Source organism: Ischnura elegans (assembly GCF_921293095.1).
Source record: "Ischnura elegans chromosome 13 unlocalized genomic scaffold, ioIscEleg1.1 SUPER_13_unloc_1, whole genome shotgun sequence".
NCBI lineage: Eukaryota > Metazoa > Arthropoda > Insecta > Odonata > Coenagrionidae > Ischnura > Ischnura elegans.
In genome coordinates, this window is record NW_025791657.1 from 2,959,868 (window position 1) to 2,984,752 (window position 24,885).

The 24,885-nt window shown below is 37.6% G+C and overlaps 1 protein-coding gene across 1 annotated transcript in view; it reads right to left on the minus strand.

Moving 5' to 3' along the window:
- LOC124172488 overlaps positions 1-24,885 on the minus strand; it is a 55,513-nt gene that overhangs the window by 26,405 nt on the left and 4,223 nt on the right. The window contains exons 3-6 of the mRNA XM_046551926.1: positions 20,932-21,099; positions 18,658-18,777; positions 4,591-4,758; positions 1,484-1,651 (exon numbers count right to left, since the gene is read on the minus strand). Of these exons, the coding sequence (XP_046407882.1) occupies positions 1,484-1,651; positions 4,591-4,758; positions 18,658-18,777; positions 20,932-21,099 (624 nt within the window). The remainder of the gene's footprint in view (positions 1-1,483; positions 1,652-4,590; positions 4,759-18,657; positions 18,778-20,931; positions 21,100-24,885) is intronic.

The window sequence follows — 24,885 nt, forward strand, 5'->3', positions numbered from 1 at the left end:
GAATTCATTAAAAACGTTTGTAAAATTCCCCCCCGCACAAATAGAGAAGAGGACAGTACTTTCCCCTATTACCGTGTGAATTTCTGTGCAATATCTATTTCGTTGCTTCATATTTCCATTCCCCCCCGTTTCTCGTTTTTTTTATTTGCCCCTTTTCTTGTGGTTTTTGTATGGGTTATGAATGTAAAAACGTGTAGCGTGATTTTTTTTTGGGTTAAGGTTAAGGACTGAAATTTTTCTGTTGTGCAGCATAGTGAATTATGCGTTGTATTTCATTGAATTCAAGGAGAAGAAGTTAATTGTTACTTTTGCTATTGATTTGCTTGTATTTGTAAATGATCATATTTAAACTCATTAAATTTATGTTGAGCGAACTACGCAGTCGAACGGCTTTCTTTATCCGAACGCTCCTGTCTCAGGTCTCATCACCCCTAAACTTCCCCCTCCTACCCTTTCCCAAAATCCCATTCCCTCGCCCCAGGTGCACGGAATATCCCCGCTACACCTCTGCCCTCCCCTTTTGCCCTCCAATCTCCCCTTCCCCGAATGTGCCCCGCACGGTGGGGTTACAATATATATTCATGTAACACCTGCCAGTGGGTACAGTTGGGATGTTCGTCTGGTATCCAGGTGGATTTTTTAAGAGTGGGAAATTGTCCTTTTCATTGTAAATATTGATTACGTGCATAGGAAATCTGTTCACAGCTACCTTGCTATCTGTAAAAAAATGCTAAAATTGCTTGAGAAAATTAGGTCCACGAAATATATGTAAAATCGTGGATCTAATCAATTTTTATTAATCTAAATTATGAAATTGACGCTATTTTTTAATATGCCTATTTTCTGCTTATCTTATTTTAAACACATTATATGTGGAGCACGTCAAATGACAGGCTCTGCCAGTCAGGCCAGGAGTCCTTTACCTACCCCTGTATGTAAATAATATCCACTCCTGAGATTTCCCATCGTGTGTATGACCTTCAGCAAGGACCCCTCTTACGAACTGTGTGCACCATTTGTAAATATGTAGCAGTGTTTGAATGGAAGGTATGTTGTGGAAGACTTCCCCTGTTTCTTTATTATTTTATCGACCAATTCTGACGACTTTCATAAAAATCACATCCGCATTGAATGTGTTAATAGCTAACTAGCTGATACAAGTACATAAATTACTTAAGAAAATTAGATCCACAGAATAATATATACCTAAATACATACAGGAAATACATTTATTGATCCAGCTTATAAAATTGACATTGTTTATCAAGTGTCCTACTCTAACTCTTACATCTTTTTTAATAGGGTGCTGTCCTCTTTTTTCACCTCATGGAATCGGATCTCCCTAGTCACACAAGCAAGGGTGACTGCCTATACAAGTGCATTCATTTACACTGGGCAAAACGAATTTCATCTTGAACCTAGTAAATATCTACGAATTAGATCATATAACCAGGGTTTAATTGTGGATGAGAATATAGCTTACCAACATATTAGCTCTGGATTGATAGGTGTCAGGCACAGGAATGTATATTTCAGTCGTTTGGACTGGGCAAGTGAGATGTGAGGAGCCTTGAATCTCATCTTGAATGAAGTCTTTTGTGTCAGCAGAAGACCCCAGTTCGTCATCAGCTACCTCATCCCCTGGGATACTCTGTGGAGAAAGTAACTGTGTTAAACTCGCCTCCTTCAGTGTCAACAAATGAAGCATATTTCTAATCTTGATAACACCAGATTTATAATGTGTCATTTACGCTATTACGTAAAAATTGAGAGGTGTCTGTTAATCAATAACTCAAAAGCCAAACAGCTACTGAAACTAATTTAGGCAGGAAGATACTTGGTATACTCAGTTCACATTGTGGCTGTATTACAACATCCTTGGGGCGACGAAAGAGAAAAATAAATGTTTTCAGCAGTGGTGTCTCAAATATGAATTTTTGATGTAGAACATGTTTTTGATTCATATCCATTGTTATCGACCTCTTGGTATTACGTACCCAAATATGAAATCTAGGAGAAAAGAGGTAAATCTCATATGTAGGCCACTTTCTAAGGCAGAAAAGTATGAAATCCTCAGACTGATCTTGGAAGAGAGAGCTGTAGGGAAGCGCCCACGAGGAGAAGAAAATGTCCATGGGCACAAAACGTCATAGATGGGGCAGCAGTTAGAGATATTTGGGACCAATTACAATGGTCAAGAGAGTATTGCCTGAGAAGCCAATGCAGTGGATATTGTTCGGCACGACAAAAGAGATAAATAAGAACCTAAGAAATTCTGTCAGTCAATCACATCAATAGTCAGGTGGATGAAACCCTTTTCATTTAGTAGATTTTTCAATTATTAAACCTCATCACTTGGTAAAATAATAAGTTAATAATACTACTTCAGTTCACACTTACAATTAGCAGGAGCCAGTAGGAGATTTTTTGTTCATTTTAACTTGCTTCGGTCACCCATGTGAGTAAATACATATATTAAAAGGGATTGTTTCATAGTGTACTGGGTAGATTGCCTTTTTTGAGTTGGCCAACTTCAGTGCCCCACTTAGTTAGCTATGATTGTTTTACAAACACATACTTGAATCATACAACAAAAAGTCTTTGCTTACCACCACTAAAACATCAACTGCAAGGTAACAAGCACTTTGCATGGAGTCACAGCTTGAGAAACACAGCTTATACACACCTTGACATTGCTTATGCACACTCTTATAAGTGGTATATAAAAATGCAAAAATTGCTTGAAAAATTTAGATCCAAAAACAAAAAACAAAATCACAGTTGCTAATAATTTATTTCTTCTAAATAATGAATTTGCAATTACGTTTCATGTGCCCTGCTTTCCTCAATTCATCCTTTCTTTTTAACCATTTTGCACCTTGATTTCGGGTGGAGCCAATGGGCATTTTTATTCATATAACACCTGCCAGTGGGTGGAGTTAGGATGTTTGTCTGGTATATCGGTGGATTTTTTAAGATTGGGAAATTGTCCTTTTCATTGAAAAAATTGATTACGTGTAGAGGAAATTTGTTAACAGCTACCTTGCTATCTGTAAAAAAATGCTAAAATTGCTTGAGAAAATTAAGTCCACGAATTATATGTAAAATCATGTCTAAACAATTTTCATTAGTCTAAATTATTAAAATTCCACTATTTTTCAAAATGCCTATTTTCTTCTTATATCATTTTCAACACATTCAGCGCGCGGAACGTCAATTGAAAGGCTCTGCCAGTCAGGCCAGGAGTCCTTTATCCCACTCGGTACGTAATAATATATCTATTCCCGAGTGTTAAAATCGTGTGTATGACCTTCAGCAAGGACCCCTTCTTCGAATCCTGTGCTCCATTTGGTAAAAACAGTGTTGGAACCGCAGGTATGTTGTGAAAACTCACCCTTTTTCTTTCTTATTTTATCCACCAATTCTGACCACTTTCATGAAAATCGCGTCTGCATTGAATGTGTTAATGGCTAGCTAGCTGATACAAGGACATGCATTGCTTGAGAAAATTAGATCCACAGAAAAATATATAAATTCATACAGCAAATTAATTATATTGATCCAACTTATAAAATGGACGTTATTTTTCAAGTTGCCTACTTTTCCTCTCATCTTTTTATCAATAGGGTGCTCTCCTATTTTTTCACCTCATGGCATCTCCATAGTCACACAAGCAAGGGTGACTTCACGTAGAAATTCATTCAGTTACAGTGCACAAAGCCACTTTCGTCATGCAACCTAGTAAATATCTATAAATTAAGATCACTTAACCTTTTCGCGCCGAATGCCACACCTGTGCGGCGAGGATTTTCTTCCATAAACAACGAATGCCACACTAGTGCGTCCTGAATGTTCTTACCCTAACCAATGAATGCCACGCCTGTGCGGCACAGGTCGAAAAAAGTGACCGTGACGGACACAATAGACCCAAGGACGCGGTCGCCCGTCGTGATCCGCCTTAGCGCGAGCCCAGTCCCTTCTTCGGCCGCTCAGGTCGACCCTTCCCTATCCTCTCCTTGTGGGCAACTACTGTTATTTGTAGTGTGTTTTCAAAAAAATATTTGTAGTTTACTTTTAAAAGTCAATGCTAGATATGCATTCATCTTTTTTTGCTGACCACATGGAAATTTCAAACAAAATTCTAACATAAATATCCACGGAGTTATAGACCATCTAGTAAATATACTAAATCCGTCTATATCAACGTAAGAACTTCGTTTAAAATTTCTGCACGCTCAGAAAAGAAACACAAAATTCATTTCGAACGTAAAAAATCGATGCGAACAACAAATATTTGCATATATTTTGCAGTAATATTTTAGCAGGTTGACCGCGGACTCGTCCTAGGAAGGGGCTTGTAATCCCTCTATGGTCTGGGACAGAGGTTGAGGAAAGGGATCGGCGCCCCACTGAGTTGGGTCCAAAAATGGTTAGGGAGGGAACCACTGCCTTCAATTGGCGCGAAAAAGCTTCGTACAAGGAAGTAAAGATAACTTTCAAGAGGCTCATATTGAGGAAGTATTTCCCTGAACAAAGGTTCGGTGCGAAAGGGTTAACTAGGGTTTCACTGTGGATGAGAATTTAACTTACCAACATATTAGCTCTGGATTGTTGGAATTCTGGCACAGGAATGTATATTTCAGTCCTTTGGACTGAATGAGTAAGATGTGATGTGCCTTGTATCTCATCTTGAATGAAGTCTTTAGTGTCAGCAGAAGACCCCAACTCATCATCAGCTACCTGATCTCCTTGGATACTCTGTGGAGAACATAACCATGATAAACTCATCTCCTTCAATGTCAATGTGTTTGGGGGGGTTCTTCCACCCTCTCCCCCCCCCCAAATCCAAAATGTAAAAACCTTCACTTGTCTCCTAAAAGGAAAAATTGAAAAAATCTTCAAGTTTTATATTTCATCTATAGTCTATCATGATAGCTTGAGTGCCTTCAGCATCCACCTCCTTGCCTTGGGAAGATATTGACGCCTGTGCCTGCATATGAGTCCAAAACCAGCATCATTAGATACAGGGACAGAAAATAGAAATAGATTTATTAGTTCGCCGAAAAAATAATGATTCCCATATATAGCATCGATAAAAATATATACACCGCCCCAAAACATTCGCTTGTTAATATTCACATGTACAGCTTGTGGGTCATATTTATGTGCACTAAATTGTACTATCGTTTGCAAAAGTCTTGCAACAAATCGAGCTTTCGCTCCATTGTCAATTTCTGGCCACCATTAAATTTGAATGATCGCTATCTGGGTATGAATCTTCATGGTAGCTTGGGAACGACTCACGAACGGGTCATCGTGACACGGGAGGGAGACGTAGGAAATCCTTATGATGCTCAGTTGAGCAAACGAGCGTCGGTGTTGTTGCGTCGTCGCGGCGTTTGAAATTATTTTTATACTCGTAATTGACTGGAGTAGAGAATTGAAAATATTTATGCGTTAACCCTCATATGGATTTACAAATTTAGTTACGTCGTTGGATTATCGGCGCCGCAGCGGCGCCGCGTCATGTTTTGCTATTATCTTTCAAAGTTAGCCTGAATTTACAAGTTTTCTGATTGATAATGGTAAATACATCTTTTATCTTTATTTCTCACCGTGTTTTGCTAGATTTAACCCATTATTGTGGAAGTTATAACAAAAAATCTTGAACGCTACATTCTTTTCCATTTTTTGCCGTAATGCTTTCTATTTCTGCTTCCTTTGTCTGCTATTTTCGAATGAAAGTTTTAATTTCGTGTGTAATGGTTGTTTGAAATATTTTCTGATGCAGTGCTGGAATAACCCCGCTTTTTAATGTTTATATTGTTTATATTTTTATGTATCTAAATACTAAAAATGAGTACCGAATAAAATTCGTTTATGCCCATATGACATAATTTTGCTTCACCGCGTCCACCCATATGTTTTACCTTTGCAGTGTATACAGAAGGATAAGTTTTTACACGTTAATAATGAAACAGCTGTAGGTAAAGTGAGAAGAGACGAGTGTTACTTTCGTGATTTTTACAGGATTCTGGCGATCAAGGCAAATCTTACGAATATTCTGGGAGCTCATAATCTGCAATTAAAAAAATAAAGTCCTATAGGTTTGGAAATATAACGAATATGGGATAGTTAGCGACGTGTACAACAACCCAACGCCGCTTCGGAGGTTGAGCTAGAAGAGCCGATATTTTTTTTCGACTGCGGAGACCCATTCCCTCACTGAGGACGTTTCCTTAGAGATGGACGAGTAAATGTGATGCGTGGGAGTGTACCAGATGAGGTTTTACTCTTGGATTGGTGGGAAATCCAAGAAAATAACTTCTTAGAAGTATGGGTTATAGGAGGTAGGGAAGAAGGAACAGGCGCCTATTTTCTTTTGTCCAGCTCTCCGTGAGGGACTGAAGAAAGAATGTTCTGGGGTGACAAAAATACTTTCAAGCTGGCAGGACTTCCCTCACCGTTTCTTTCCGTAGCGTTTCACACACCGAAAACATTGAGACTATCCATACCTTCCCACTAAGCTTACTTATTCGTCATTCACCACCTTCTTCCCCCTCCCACAAAAGTTGATTTAACTTCTCTCCGCCCTAATGACCCACCCGAGCTGGACCTTCTTGGAATGAAGGGAGAGCCACCGCGAGGCGTTTTGACAAGGCTTTTGTTCCCTGTCCCTCATGCAGCGATGGAAAGATAAAGAAAAAGCAGGCTATTGTATCTAATAGTCTCCTTGCATTCCCAACCTTTTTCGCGATAAGGGTTTTCTACTCTTACTTGGCCTAACGATCTGGGTATTCCCTGATCCTTGGCAGTCGACACACTACCACCCCTTCACCTCAAAACTCCTACCTGGCATTCCTTCTCCTTTCTCCTTCTCACTCACCCCTTCACTTTACTAAAATCCCAATATCTGTGCATTTCAGTACACAAAGAAACGAGAAATATATTTACAAATTTTCACTTCACGGCAAATTGTCTATTCTCCTATTCATCATGAAACGATTTTTACCATGTAAAATACTGAACTAATGGTCAGGAAAAAGAAATTATTTTCTATCACACAATTAGTTGGGTAGTTATCTTGATTTCACCCCAATGGTAAATTGTCACGTCATCGGTAATTAAATAAACGTCAGCGATTTTGCATTGACTATCGTAGACGCAAAGGTATTTTTCGAATGAGAGGTACAAGACATATAACAGTAACCGTGCAATGTGTTCTTCACGGTAGTCGGTGAAACCTCTGAATCTCCTGGCAAGTTACAGTTGCTCATTCAACGAGAAATATTCACACGGCGGTGAGGAACCATTATTCTAAGAATTCGGATAATGCATTATGTTAAAATTTTCTTAGGATTGCTGCTTGGTGTAATTCTAAACAGAGTAACACTGGGATTTACTCAAAGGGGACTATCACCACGGCAGGTACATGGACGCGGAGCGGAAGTGCCCAAGCAAAACTAAGACGGATGCCATGGAAAAAACAATCTAGCTTAGCCATGAGTTTCTATGAATAATTCTTGCAAAAAGATGAAGTTTTGTCAATGAACATTATATTGAGGCAAACATTATTATTCTTAGCGAAAATAGAAAGAAAAATTGGTATAGTAATATTTTCCTTTTGTTTAACAATTTCAATTCGTTTATAAAGTTTAGAAATGTAAATAATAATATTATAAATATATTATAGCATTTCATACGAAACATAATTGCTTTGACATTAACATTGAGAGTGCAGTCCACGATGTAGCGACGAGGAAATACTGAGCGCCGCAGCGGCGCAGTAAATCCAACGACGTAACTTTTTCCATTAGAGGCCAATAAAATGTAAACTATTGACACTATTCAAACAAAATTTTACCTGTAGACGAAGAAAGCAGAAAAAATACACTACTGAAAATTTCAAAATGATCCATTGGAAAGGAAAATTTTTACACGACTTTTAAAACCACGAGCGCCGCTAAGGCGCAGATAATCCTGTGAGGGTTAAAAAATTGGGTATCTATGAGGACTTGCTTCCAATGGTAAACCACATTAGGCCGGCTGGGGCAACGATTTTGCCATTAGGAAGACGGAAAGCAACTCGCTCGTAACACTTTTTGGGGATTCAACGTCATTCAAGAGACTTTATAAGTTGTTGAAATATTTGTTCGATATAGGAGAATTAACGAATGAAAAAATATTAACTGGCAATTTTCCGGAAAAAACACGGCTCTTTCGACTCCATCATCTTTCCTTCATTGACATTAAAAAGTTCTTTACATAGGTTGAAGGTGATAAAGATAGCTTGATAAGATTTCTTCATAATTAATTATAAATTTTTGTTAATTGGATAAATATATTTACACCAATGGAAATGTTTCCTCGGAAATAAATGGGATTTGATTGCCAAAAAAATCGCTAGGCCTCATCGTTGCTAGCAGAATGTTTCTTTATTTTTACTGTTTACATAGCTAGGAGAGACTTAAATTTTTACGATAGCACTAACATATTTAGAGAACATATCGCATTAATCTTCTATTTTGTTATAATAAATTAATTATTGTTTCAACTTTAATATTTAGGACATTATTATATTTTAAGAACAGGCAACTTAACCCTTTCGCTGCTGTTCAATCTCCGGAAACCTCCTTACATGTGGCGAAAATGTTAAAATGCGTTTCCTGGGCCCATGTAGCAGGTACTTCCAGGATGGGTGTGGTACACCCTCCGAAGGGTCGCTAATCCGCGACCCTATCCTCGACGAACTCACCCTCGCAGGACCGTCTCATCGGCCCTACCAGCGGGGGCCCTAGCCACACAGCAGTAATACGTCTCGGATACGTCTCTGAGACGTCTCGAATATCGCACGTTACGTCTCGGAGACATTCTGAGAGCTTCAGAGACATCTCTGAGACTTATCTGAGACGTCACTATGTCCAAAAAAATGGTCTATGAGATGTCTCATGAGACGTCTCAGATAAGTCTCCGAGATGTCTCAAAAGAGTTTGTACTCTGGTATGCTTAAAAATGTAGGCAAAAAATAATTAAATGCAAATTATACAGTTGTGACCTACTTATCTCGATCATTTCTAGCAACGAATTTTGTGAGGGATGACCTTTTGAAAATAAGAAACCCATATTAAATGTCGTGATTTTAACAATCAAAACTGCGCAATTGCACCAAAAAATAATATGGAAGGCATTGATGGCGTTTAAATAAGTTTTTTTTTAATTCCTGAACGGCTCACGATTACATTTCTGAGACATCTCTGAGACATTTGCGATATTCGAGACATTCGAGATCATAGTGAGACGTCTCTGAGTCGTTGCTATGTGGGTACCTCCGGAAAAGTGATCGCTCTGACTACAATGTGAAAATCATTCAATCAATCCGATCGTCACAAAATGCTTGTTTTCATCGCACTCCTGCCGATCAAGCAATCAAGTACGTCTTTGAACCGTGTTTCTGCGATGAAAAATAACGATTTTGTTAACTTTGCAACAAAACGTGGCTGCGGACCACCGGAAAACTGCCATTATATCAAAGTTAACAAAATCGGTATTTTTCATCGCAGAAACACGGTTCAAAGACATACTTGATTGCTTGATTGGCAGGAGTGCGATGAAAACAATCATTTTGTGACGATCAGATTGATTGAATGATTTTCAAATTGTAGTCAGAGCGATCACTTTTCCGGAGGTAGGGCCCCCGTTGGTAGGGGCCGATGAGACGGTCCTGCGTGGGTGAGTTCGTCGAGGAAAGGGCCCTTGATTAGTGGGTCCCTTCGAAGTGCTTCGGCGAAAGTGCTGACCGCATGGCAGGGAGGAAGAAAAAGTACGTCCACCGCAGTCTGCCTTGCGGACGTACTAGGTACGTCCACAGCAGTGAAAGGGTTAAAGAGTGACTTAATAGTACGACTTTTCCCTATCCATGTATGCCTTGGCCTCCATTGGTAAGGTTTCCAATAACAACAACGGACGGAGATTAAATTGAAAATCAATTTCAACCAATATTCGCCCTTTTTAAATTCCAGACTATCGATGCGGGAGGTAAAATATTTTGCGCAGAATTTAGCCACTCCCTCAGCTCTTAACGCTGAATCAGGTGCTCCCGGGCCGTAGTTTTGGTCAGCTGATAAGTCCTGCACCTCATCTTGCCCTACATCTTTATCGCGACTTTACCAGCCAGGGACGAGGAAGCAATTTACCTGGGGTAAAACTTGCAGGCCGTAACTGATTCTCACAAACTTCCAAAAAAGTGTAAATAGGGCCAATTTGTAGCTCTATCATATCATACATGTTGATGCCATAATTTGCTTGAAGAAAGTACGTACTAGAAGAATAGTTGATAAATACCTCAATGTAAGCCTTTCCTATATTTAAAAATCAGCGCCGGGGTGCGTGCTCGAATAAGGATTACCATTACATAGGTTATTCCTAGGATTGTACTCAGTACATCAGCTGGACTCACATTCTGTCCCTTTTCATAAAAATTCCTGTATTAGATACAGCACTGATTATAGAATATTGAGGCCTACAGTTTAAAAGTAAAATTCTTCACTTAATTTATATCTTTTTCTATCGATGGATTTTTTCTTGAAAATTTTCCAAGAAAATTACCGTCACTGCTCATTTACGAAACGGAAAAGGGTAAAATTATTCTGAAAAACTTTATTGGTACAATTAACTTGGTAGGAAACGGCGACAAGTTGATAACAATTAGACAGCATACCACATTGACGGACAACATAATCGCTGCAAAATTTACAAAATATCACTCATAATTGCCTTTTTAATCAGCTAAAATTGATCTATTTAAGAAATTACGTACATGGAGCCTTAGATTACTACGATAATTCTCATCCCAAAGGTTAATAATGATGAGCAGTTACGGACCTGTAAAGGAAACCTTATAACACTGGGAATCACATTCACCAGTGATTGTGGTTGGAGTTCCCTCAAGGGAAACGCAATGATTCGTCCTACCGCGCTAACAACGAAGGATTCCTGTAGCATGATCATTTAAATTAGAAATTGTTATTAAAAATGCTAGAATTCAACATTTGGTATTTTCTTAACATAAATTTAACCCTTTCGCGCCGGACCTTGGTTCAGGGAAATTCTTCCTCAATATGAGTCTCTTGAAAGTTTTCTTTACTCCACTGTACGAAGCTTTTTCGCATCAACTGAAGGCAGTGATTCCCTCCCTAACCATTTTTGGACCCAACTCAGAGGGCAAAAATCCCTTTCATCGGACTCTGCCCCAGACCCTAGAAGGATTAAAGCCCCTTACTAGCACGAGTTCACGGTCAACTGGCTAAAATGTTTATGCAAAATATATGAAAATATTTGCTGCTCGCTCCGATTTTTTTACCTTCAAAATGAATTTTGTGTTTTTTTTCTGAACGTGCAGAAATTTTAAACGAAGTTATAACGTTGATTTAGATGGATTTAATGTATTTACTAGTTGTTCTATAACTCCGTTGAGATTAACGTTGGAATTTTGTTTGAAATTTCCATGTGAACAGCAAAAAAAGACGAATTCATTTCTAGCATTGAATTTTAAAAGCAACAAATTTTTTTGGAAAACACACTGCAAATAACAGTAGTTGACCGCGTGGAGAGGATGGAAAAGGTTCGACCTGAGCGGCCGAAGATGGGACTGGGCTCACGCTAGGCGGATCGTGAGGGGCGACCGCGTCCGTGGGTCTATTGTGTCCGCGACGGTCACAATTTTCGACCTGTGCCGCACAGGCGCGGCATTCGTTGGTTAGGGTAAGAACATTCAGGACGCACTGGTGTGGCATTCGTTGTTTATGGAAGAAAATCCTCGCCACACAGGTGAGGCATTCGGCGCGAAAGGGTTAAAAAATAAAAAAAAAACTTCAAAACAAAATACGGCTGTGAGGAGGAAAAAAATTTGATTACTTATTATTTATTTTACTCCTCGCATTAAAAGCCTAGAATACTTCCACTGTGCTATTCAGACTTTAATTGTAAAGGATGGTAATTTTGATCATTTATCGTAATTGTAACACTAAGCTGCTGTGATATGGTTCCCAATTGAAAGATTTTTGAACAAAATAATCACTTTCTCAGTATTATAGTCTTTTATTCGTTTACGTCATTATAGCTTGAATACGGAGGCTTTCGCATACTTTACGTTTCGGCTGGTTAGTATAGGAATATTATGATGTTGCTGCTCGAGTCGCCCCTGGCTTTGGTATCATGGTATCGTCCTTATAAGCTATTATTATTTGTTATTTTGTTTCTAACTAGGTACAGGCGGTCCTCGACTTTCGTACAATTCGCACTTTCGTACATTCAAAATTGACACCTTTTACTTGACTTTCGTACGCTAAATTCGGACTTTCGGACGTTGGTCGGTATTTTTTTTAAATTCCCGCGATGTTTATTGCGCATCCCAACATTCAATTGTTTCAAATGGCAGTATATGCGAACAACACGAACGTATATAATGAAGGGAATTGTTGGTAGTTGACTCTGAACTAGGTGATTTATTTGGGAGAGAGACTGCCTGCTACATAGGCTCCTTTATCAAGAGAAGAGATTGCCTTCATTGGAGATATTTTTCAAAAGAAGTTGACTAGACATCATCGCAAATAACTTTCACTAAAACTAATAAGATCTTCTTTCTAATTGTGTTTTTTTTTCGTTTGAGTGCTGTTATTCATGTGCACCTTCAGCAACGATATTGAGCGAAATATCACCCGAATTCCATTTGTCTTTTGCAGTCTTTTGTTTTTTGTTAATAACATGCGACATATACACGATCACGAATGTCACCTGCCGAATATCAAATTTTGGTGTAAAAATTAAAAGGTATCCAGAGTGCGGGTTCAACAATTACTTTGTTATGCTTCTTGATACGTGTTTTTGTTAATAGTGGACGTAATAAGTGGAATGTCAAATTAAACGCCAGGAGGAAGTTTCACTCGATAGCCATCGGAGTTCTTGTTTTTTAAACTTTTATTAGCATTTTCAGCGTATTTTCGAATAGGATTAGACGATTTGAGGAGTTTTATTGACATATTATTAAAATTAAGTCAATTGAAATAAAATCCGCGAAAAAAATGGTTTTAGTGCGTATATTCCGCTCTTTTGGAACGTAACCCCTAATTAGTATGGAAGTCAATGGTTCGACTTTCGTACATTCGACTTTCGTACAAGTTTTCGGGAACGCATTGTGTACGAAAGTCGGGGACCGCCTGTATTTGTATTTCTAATGAAGCAAGCATATACATTCTTTTCAAACAGAAATTCTGTTAGGATTTGCTTACGTCCAACTTACTCGACATATGAAATGAGCTGCAGTTCCACCGATTTCAATCCTGCCCTAAACATAAAACATATTGCCAACAAACACATTTCCTAATACCATATAACCTACTAAATGCAAGTAGAGAAGTTAATTAATGATGCTAAGTAAGTATACTAATTATCCCCAATTCATCAGAGCATTATTTAAAAGATTGCAGCTTAATATGATAACTTAATCATCAACAATATAGCAGCTTAGAATTATTATATGCATTCACACTTATTTAGCAGCGCAACATATTATCAAACAATACCTGTTTAAATCCGAAAATCAATGAAAAGAGACTTTTAGCAGAAATTAAGCTTTCCTCGTCATAAAATTCACTAACTCTTTGTTAACTTTGTGGTATTCCATTATTTCCTGGATATAGACAGTTACTTATACCACTTATTTTATAAGAGCGCGACCCGGGTTTCAATGAGTAATCATCATCATCAGGCGCTAATTATAATTTGTTTATCTTGTTGTTACCTAGTTACTTGATGGATTTTAAAACGGATGCTCAGGGCATAACCTACTAAATTCTGTGGTACACTGGTACCGGTACGTTGACGATATTATTGTGCTTTGGAATGGAACTGATCGGCAACTGGATATGTTCTTGAGTTTTTTGAATGACATCCATCCTACAATTTCATTTACCTGTGAAAGAGACTCCAACCATTGCTTAAATTATGTGGATCTTACAATCAAACTCGATAAATGCCGGCATTCCTTCTCCATTTTTCGGAAACCCTGTTATACCGATCATGTCATCCCAGCAAGTTCAAGACACCATTACTCACACAGACTTATGGCTTTTCATTCCATGATTCATCGCCTGTTAAGCATACCACTTTCCAAAGAAGACTTTAAGAAAGAAATCATCACCATTAAACACATTGCTTCTGCCAACGGTTATTCTCAAAATTTAATAGATAAACTGATTTTAAAAAAACAGAGAAGATTGGCTATCGACCAAATGTTTTCGGCGGACGAGGATAAAAAGAAGCAGTGGTGCACAGTGACGTACCTCGATGCACTTTCTCTGAAAATGGCTCATAATTTACCCAAGGACAAATTCCGCTTGGCTTACAAACCTTATTCCACCTTAAGGAGACTGATTGTTAAATGCAAGGACCATATAGACCGATTGGATAGATGTGGAGTATATTCTTTGAAATGCAGCGATTGCAATGGTGTATACATGGGACAGACAGGAAGAAGTTTTGAAATCAGGAAAAAAGAACATTTAAGTGCTTACAAACATAATAAAGATGAAAAGAGTAATTTTGTTAAGCACTTAATATGTAACTGCCACAGAAGCGATTTTAAAATTAATATTTTAAATTTTTGCAATGACCGCCGAGAACTGGATTCAAGGGAACAGTTAGAAATTTTAAAAATTGTTGAAAATCAAGATAGTACCATTATAAATGAATACCTCTACCCATCCTTTTCACCTATTCTGGCGTCCGTTTTAAAATTCATCAAGTAACTAGGTAACAACAAGATAAACAAATTATAATTAGCGCCTGATGATGATTACTCATTGAAACCCGGGTCGCGCTCTTATAAAATAAGTGGTATAAGTAACTGTGTATATCCAGAAAATTTCCTCGTCATACCTTGAATACGTGGAAAGGAATACATCTTTACCGGTTGACGTACATTGGAGAACTCTGTTGCTATTTACGCAATGATTAAAGCCCATCAGCTTCACTAATTTCATATTTTTCGCGTTTGCTCAGACATTTATATGATGAAACATTTGGAATATCAAAGCTTCCTCGTATCTAATGTCGTAGATATTGTATTAAAAACATCAACTCGAGTCAATAGATGTAAACAAAAGTCTGCCATATTCACAGTGAGCGACTCGTGATTTAAAGCTCTTTGAAAAGAGCTAAGATCACTCAAAAAGAATCAAGCTACAAACTTTTTAAAAGCTGTCCAGGGAATTACCATCGATCTTTCCACCTGCATTAAATGCTACAATGTGTTTGGGGGAATATCATGAACATTAATTTCACTTAAAGGAAGCGATCAGATCCCAGGACTGAAAAGGATGATAATGACCCATTCACCATATATTGAACCATGAAGACTAGTGTTGGTTAACTGAATATACCTGAAAACCATACAGTTTCCGAGCACAATCTTTGTGGAGCAAAAGTGGCACCGCTCGATTTGTTGCAAGACTTTTGTAAATGATTGTAAAATAATTATAATGCATCACAGTGATCAAAAAAGGAAATAACTCATCTGATCAAAAAATGCAGGATAAGTATCAGGTAAAAAAACTAAATTAAAGTGTAAATAATTATTTTTCTAATGCTTGAATGTGTGACTGAGACTTGGGTTTACTTTGAATTTGCTTCAAAATATATTTGCTCTCATTATTATTTTTACTTTGACTTATCTTCCACACGTGCAAAAAGTGTTTTTATTCCGTGGATTTTATCTGCTAGATGTTTTAAATCATAATCAAAATTCACATTAGTCTTTCAAAATATAGATATAAGAATCAATTTTGGGCAAATCACTCAAGAGAGTACAGAAAAAACACAAAGCATGCTGTGCTGAGAGATGGATGAGATGTGTTTATTCACTTGACAGGAGTGCGTCATATCGTTAGCTCATTGCAGCAATGCCTGGACTTATTACCAACCTTGATTTCCCATGGTAGGCTTTTCAAACTCTTCTGCCTTTTGCGGGTGATAACCATAGTCCCTGCCTTTTTTACTATTACCCCCCCATTCTTACATCTACCAAGGTTACTATGATGATCCGAGGGGTTGTAATTCCATGTGTCGGTAAAGCAAAGTTTTTTATTCTGTAGTGAGCCAGGCAATAAATAGCTAAAGAGTATAAATGAGCAATTCATAGCTTGCAAACAATAACGGCAAGTTTTACTCATTCCATTGCCATTCTAACCTAACATGCAGTGGGTATCATACTTCCCTCTACATGAATGCGATTATTGTATCAATTATAAAATAATTTTCAAAATTCAAAAGAGGATACTGCAGCTCTTAGATAAAATGTCTCCTTACATAGCATGCCACCCTCTACTTCAAAAACTATGTATATTACATCACCCCTCTGTGTTAATGTATACTGCAACTGTTTGTGCAAAAAACTATATTCATAATAATGACGAATTTCTTCATATAAAAATTTTTTCTATCTTTATTAATTCTGTGTATGTACCATACGTACTCCTTGACATGTCTTAGGTTTGTCCACACGAATCGCTGGACCAATTAAAATTCCATTATTGTTATTATGATTACCTGATCAGAGACTTGGAACACAAGTTCATAATTTGTCAGCATCAGGTCATTTGTTGCCCTATTAGGGCTATAATTGTGTGCATATCCCCTTCCAACATCACTGAACTGATCTGCTTTTACAGAAGGAGACCCACATGTTCCCATGCCATTCCAAGAAAAAAGAGAATTAACACTTCCTTGATACAGGTTTGCACCAATAGGTAATAGAATCAAAAAGATCACAACCAATACAACAAATCTAGGGTGTATGCATAATGAAAAATTCCCTGAAAATCTATTCTGACCTCAGAGAGGAAAATGGGAAAAATTCATCGACTAACAAAATAGTGCCCATTAAGTTACTATGCCGTATCAATTAGCCGTAGGAAAACCCTCCTTATAAGGAACAACAAATTTACCAGCAATAATTTGAGACATCATGGTCTCGTTACATCATTTATCGACAACCAAGAATCTTTCTCTGCAGGAGCAGATGGGGTACAATTATGTTGATTTAATCCATTAATGGTAATCATTATATTTTATTTCAGTAAAAGTTGAATGTACCACATGCCGCATCAAAATCAGCTCACGGAAAGAAATTGATGCCTCTCAACAACCACTCTGGTTTGCCAACATCTAATAGCCTTTCCAAAGATGGTGAATGACAAATCCTGAGTCCCCCATACAATTTACTCCATACAGTCCTCTCCACATCTGCTACAATTAGAATATGCCTTATATAAATTCTTTTTTGGGAGCAATTCATGTTTGGTAGATTTGCCTAGAAACTGCATCACCTGATTATGTGGCAATACAGCCAGCCAGAACCAACACAATAGGATTCCTCATTCTACATGAAAGGTTTTTATCATTTGGAATGATTTCACTAGAGAATCATGATTCAAATCATTAGGGGTACCCAGCCACACTATGATCGGTGATCTGTTGATCATGACATCACAATAACTCTCCGTGAGGGTACCAAGTGGTACAATAGGTAGCATGAATTTCACTTGTTTCCTTCTATATTGCTTGAATAATATGGAAGGAAAAGAATTTCAACATATCTCTTCATGGATGCGAGGCTTGAATGTTGAGCATCAGCAGAAACGTGTAGAGTAGAAGCATTTTAATTATGATGCAGCCAAAGAATGATGAAGATAAAATGGATCAACCATGTGAGTAACGAGGAAGTGCTTAGAAAACTGGCAGAAAAGAGAATTCTTCTGAGAACCCTTAGCACAAGACAGAAACACTTAGTTGACCACATAATGAGCAATAATGGTCTGATAAAAACAGTACTAGAAGGACTGGTGGAAGAATAACAAGGTTATTAAGATGTAAAAGAGAAGAAATACGTCCCAATGGAAAGGTTAGCGGACAAAAGAGCTGTCTCAAACATATCTCACGACTTATGATGACGATCCGTCCTTCTGTTTCATGGTGATTGGAAGTGAGAATGGTGTTTCTATGCTGACAAAAATGGGAAATGCCATGACATCAGAGCCCTCAATCGCTTAGTGATCAAAGGTGAGTGATCAGAGCAGCTGTATGCCCACATTCTGTTCAGAACAATGAACCATTCATTTTGAATTATTTCTTCAAGAGCAACACATCTATGTTAGTAAAAAAAATATTTTGTGACAATGAACATAAACTTTTGGGACTTTGATTCCCTTAATCTCCCTTGAAAAAGAAACCAGAATCGGTCAGGAAACATTGGGGCCACCAAAAAATTTGCAAAGGCAACATAACCCAGCAGCTTTTCTTAAAAAAATTGGGACTATGAATCCCACAATATCCCTTAAAAAGCAGCTAGAATCGGTAAAAAACACTAGGGCCACCCAAAAATTTGCATGGCAACATAGCCCAGAAGCTTTTCTATAACTTACATGATGACTAACCATGAATTTTCTAATGAAGACTCATGACACATCTCAAGTTTACTTATTCACATACGAAAAAGGAAGGGAAAAGGTACTGCTATTATGGTAATTGATATTGGAATATAACATGGATGACTGAATATTTGTAGTAGCAAAACTGTGCTCAATAAAGCAAACATGAACTTACCAAGTCGTCAGTTGCCAATGGGTGTAAAGCAACACTTGGAATTCCAGCTGGATCCACAGTGTTCATCACAGGATAATTACCTTCACTGAGAGGGTCTTTGTTCTCGTCTTTCACAGTTACCTAGAAGATAATGCATGATATCAATCAATAGGGAAAAAAATGTAAATGCTTATAGACAACAACAAAACCGCCTGAGACCACACAAGCTGGCCAAAAACATGTTTGTAGAAGATTTTAGTGACCAACTACAATGAAATGGCTGACATGATCAGTTTCCCAAGCACACCTTGTTGTGGAATGCTTCTCAATTAGCTAGCCACAGTAGAAGTGGATAAAGTATTCACCTCCCAACCCAGAGGTTGCAGGTTCGATTCCAAACTGGGTGCCCTTCTCCTATCCAGGCCTTGGAATATTTGGGTCCTTCAACTTGATCATGGGAGAGGACTTCAAAGTCCTGAAGTCCATCAATCAATAAAGATGAAGCTATCATCATAATTTTATATGAGATATCACAAACTCACTGTTCTGAGCATAATATCTGCGCACGTACTTCAATGTCCCCAACATAAATACTTAAAAACTCTGCCTGTTTTTTACAAATGTTTCTACAATTCACTGCAATAATTTTTAAATTTCTTGACTTATCAAATACCTTTGTATCTGAGCCACTTATCATATGGCGCTTTCGTTTTTTAGGAGCTGGATTCACATTAAGTATTCCTTTATAATGGTTATTTAATGTTGAAGGCTCTCGTACTTCATAATTATCTTCGTTGGTGGCTGTATTTTTTCCTAAGGTGATCAAGGCACTCTTCCTTTTGTCGACGTGTTCGATTTCTCGAATTATTTCCAATGTATTCTTTTTATTCAAAGAATTATTGTAAATATTACCAATTGTTTGATAAGCAGATGCTCCAAGGAAATGTACAATATCAGAAAAATCGTGACCGGGGGAATTAGATCGGTAAACAGGGAATTTATTAAATTGATTTTCAGCCAGGAAATGGGAAATTTAATCTTACTTGTTCAAAGTATGAGAGAAAAGGTCCTCGTTTTGAATAATTTACTACCATTTCATAAAAATATAAACAATATACTGGTCGTTTATTTTTGTAATATACTTCGACATCATCAAATTATACAAAATATTTATAATAGTAATGACATCATCTGAAGAATGAAAAATCACTTACCAAAAAAGCCTCGATAGTAATGCTGGAAAAGGATAATTCTGGTAAAAATTTGCTGTGAAACTACCGACTCTAGTTATCAGATGACCTGATTCCTCTCTGCATTCACAACCATTTTATTCACAATGAAATTTACTGCCGAACTTCTCTGTGTTGTGAAGTTGTGCCACAAATGGACTAAATGAGACTAAATCCCTTCAAATGTTTCCCTTGTTCAAGAAAGATTTGGAAATATTTTTCAACCATTCTAACTTGAAAATGTAAAAAAAACACGGCTTAAATAACTTCCAGATGCAGGAAACATAATAAACTTTTGAAACGAAGCTTGAAAAATAAGACAAAAGGAAGGTTACGGAACCTTCGCATTTGTCACATTGTCAGGACCCTCTGGTGTCCCCCGCCACCCCCTTGGATCTTTTCGTCCCCAAATACTACAGAAACGCCCCCTAGGGGGCGGTAGCGCCCACTTTGGGATCCACTGGTGTATAGTAAATCTCTTATCATCCATTAAGAACTTCACAACATTACTATAGCATACTAGAGAAAAATACAAATGCAGAAAGGGTATTTTCTCTGATTTCATCTCAGTGGACTGCTTAGGGGAACAAATTTAACATTGCCTCAGCAAAAATTTTTAAATGGTGCTGTTACAAATACAATAAGTTTTTCAAAAAGTTCGATCCACAAACAACAAAAAACAATATCATACTACTATTTAATTTTAATTGTTCAACATTATGAATTTGAGGTTACTTTTCCATTTCCTGCTTTCTCACCATTTATACATTTTCTACCCTTCCGCACCAGACATAAGGTGGAGCCAATGGGCGTTTCCATTCGTAGAACACATTTCTCTCACAAGATTAGAGGTGATATATAGCTTAGATTGACTTGTATAAAAAAATAAGAGTGGTTAAGCTTTCTGTCTCGTATCGTACAACTGATGGGCACATAAGTTATGGTGACTTCTTGTAGAAATGCATAGTCAAACTGGGCAATAGTTATTTCGTCATGCAACCTAGTAAATATCTACTAATTAAGATCATTTAACTCAGGCTTCAATATGGATGAGAATATAACTTACCAACATATTAGCTCTGGGTTGATGGGAGTCTGGCACAGGAATGTATATTTCAGTCGTTTCGAGTGAGCAATTAAGATGTGAGTAGCCTTGTATATCGTCTTCAACACAGTCTTTTGTCTCAGCAGGAGTCCCCAACTCCTCATCAGCTGCCTCCTCTCCTTGGATACTCTGTGGAAAGAGTAACAGTGATGAACAACTCACCTCCTTCAGTGTCAAGAAATGAGACATATTCCTAATCTTGATGAAACAGGATTTTTAATGTGATATCCAAGCTACTGGATAAAAATTGAGAGGTGTCCGTTAATCAATAACTCAAGACTAATTAGCTGCTGATACAAAATTAGGCAGGTAGATCTTTGGTGTACTGATTAGAGTCACATAGTGGCCGTTTTAGGGTCATTCCATTTCAAATCAACTCAGAAAAGTACAATTTCCAACCTGACCCCTTTCGATTTTCATGAAACTTCGTGTGCTCATTACGCATGACAAGAGAATGAAAAATAACAAATTACAGAATTTTATCACAAGTATCATAAGAGTAATGGCCACTTGAAGTTCTAATAATGATCGAACAGTGAACAAGGTAATTTTGGAAAGGTCTTAAAACAAGTTTTCCAATGTTATGCAATTTTGTCATATTACAGAAATTTTCATAGTTAAAGTCAGTGACCTTGACCTTTCACCTGGAATATCTCAAACCATGCCACCTCCAAAATTTATGAAAAAATATATTTTTTCTTCATGATACTCTTTAGAAGATGGTAAATATTCAAGTTGGGATGACTATGGTATCTGGAGATATAAATTGATGAGTACAGCAACGCATTGCATTATTTCACTGCAGGAGGAACACCATTGCAGGAGGGGTTCAGATACCGAAGGAACCCAAGGCCGAAAAAAAGTAAAACCACCAAAGCAACTTATGTGTGAAAAATTTCTAACCCTAACTTTCAAACGTCGTAAATAAGATACCAAATGCTGGCAGCTCTTCGAGGTTCCAAGAACCATAGAGTGACAATGCCCTGACGGTCCATGACTTCACTGTCATTGCCACGATGAAAGAGAAAGGGAACGATGAGGCAGAATAACAGATGATAACGAACCACAGAGGAAAGCATTCGTCGTCCCCACATAGAACACACAATTACTAAGAAAGCATATAAATTCGGAGGGTGAGAGGAGGAATATCTTCCATGAGCATCCACCAGGGACTGCTCCTCAAGGAAGCATCCTGGCATCAGCTGATAAAAAGTATTCGAAAAAAATTCGAGCACACAAACATAGGCAATTAGAGGCACAGAAGGAAAGCAGGCAGATATTTCTCACAGATATACTCACTAAAAGTACATATATGGATGCCTAAGAGATAGGAATTGTTGATGAAACCTTCGGCTGCCTATGTGTGTCACGCACGCTTGAGGCAACGCATTCAGAGGATTTCGGGTACATTTGCTTTGCTTGAAAAAATCTGTAAAAATTCATGAAAATATACTTTTATGTCAAAAAACTATATATCTTAACTATATATAAACTATTCAACTCTTCATATCGATATTTCAGCTTCAGATGTGGAAAAAGCAGAGGGAGGTGATGGTGAATTTGAGGATGGATGGAACAGCTGTGAAAAAGTGGATCTAATAATAGTGAATCGTGTTGAAAGTGCTGTTGTGTCACTTATTATTGTTTTGGTATCAGCTGATTTTAATAGGCTCACTGAATTTTTTGACAGATCCTGAACTGAGCCGATACACTTAATCTTAATTGTGTGAATCACTTACTTGCCTATAGAGGAAACAATTTTTATTGAATTCCGAACGGCATATATTGCATAAATGTTGTTCACGGATATTCTATTAAACGTTTGTGTTGAATCATATTTGTTTGGAAACTTTATTGGTGCTCGGAGAAATCCTTTGTTTTCAGGCAAGTAATTCAAGTCGACTGCCCATGTTATAATTTAGTTGATTGTATGTTCTAATTGTGGAAGGTAGCAATTAGTGGGGGAAATAATTTCGACTCTTTGCATGTATTTGTAGATACTGTCCAATTGAGGAAATGAACGCCTGATCACAATATATGACATTATTATGGTAATATATGGCTTTCATTGAAAGCTATAACCATTATTTGGCGTAGTGTGTTAACACAAGCTTAAAATTTTTCAAGAATGGACCTGATAGCTTACATTGAGGATGTTTTCATCGCACGTCAAGCCTTGAAATAAAATTATGAATTGTAAATAGAATGCAAGGTGGAAAATTTGGGCTATTCATTGTAATTCTTTGCATTAATTGTTACTGTTTACGTACTGTCGATGAAGCAAGCTTGTACTCCACATATTAAGCTTGAATTTTTATTTCTACCCAATTTACTTAACTAGTTAAATATTCATTTCTTATGCTACAATTATTTAATTAAGATAAAGTAAATATCATTTTATTGTTGGCTATTATTCTATTTTTCAGTAATTGATTAGGTTACTTTAACCTCAGAAAAACAATTCAACATTGCAATTCGCACGTTTTCTGGGTTTGCAATACTGAATAGCTCGGCCTCGAAGACCATGTAGTATTATTGCAACCCTACTAATAGGGAACTTGCATATATTTCAGATATAATCAATAGCCCCAAAATTATATACAAATATATGTTTGCATACCTCGGTGAAAGTTTTTTTTATTATTTTATGACGTGGTTTGCGATATTTAATGCATCAAAGTTCACGAGAATTTTCTAATGCAAGTGAGAATCGAAAACGTCCGATGATTGGCTGGTAGAAAAGTGACGTCATAGTTCAGTACGAGGACGCACGGCGGCACGGCCATAGTACTTGAATTGAATACATGCGACGGCGTGGTTATGATTCATTTATTGAAGTGCAGACGTATCGAAGTTGTTCATTGTGACTTCAGGGCTATTATTTGATCTATTTCTCCTCCATTGAAAGCGATAGACTGCGTAGAGTAGAAGGAATATGGTTATTCATAGGCTGATCCTAGCAAGCTTCCTGTTACTGATTCCATCATGATAACAGGGTATTTTAGTGACACTGTAGACTTCGTCGGCACGGAAAGTCGATGTCGAGAAATGGAAAGGTAGCTGATGTGCATCTGAAATGTTTTATAGTTCATAACAAAGTGAGACTTGCGTATAATATTGGCGAAAGCGTATACTCATGTGAAATGTGTATTCTTTTGGCAGTCCGGTAGAGTCTTATGGTGAACTTATTTCCACCTCGATTCTGTCGATGACACTTTCAACTTAAAAATACCTTGCCTGTAGGGCGACAGGAAGCTCTGAGGAAGCCAGACTATTAATGTTTAAATTTAGTAGCGATAATATAGACGAACTTCCAACACAATCTACCATCTTGTGACTCAAAACCCCGAAGCCACTTCCCATTCTGCAGAAAGAATCGGTCAATCGCACTTCGATCAATATAATAAACACAACGTCTTCAAGTGTTAATAAGATACTCTGTAATGAAGTCCTCCCTAAATTAGCATTGAAATGTGAATGTATTCCAAACAGAGTTTTTAATACATTTTGGGAGCTTTTCTCACGATATATCTGAAACCTACTCTAAAGGCGAGCTCATCGTCATTGCAATCGGTTGTCACTTAAAAATTCCATATCGGAAATCCTAGAGGGATGACCTTCGACGATGACCATGATCTCACTATCACTGGCACCCGTGGTGAAAATATCATCCCAATCCTATTTCTATTTGGTTTTAACTGGGGAAAGAGCAACATAGAACTGCACATTCTTTGGGCAACTTTGGGGTTGACTTTCCCTCAAACACTCCATTTCCCCTGTGGTGCACATCAGTCCTATCTTTATACGATGGCCTGACAACATTTAAATGTATCCTTGGTTTATCCTGACAACCAAATAAATGGAAATTGCTGATCCACACGTCTTCCTCTGACTCCACAGTTTCCAAATCAGGGG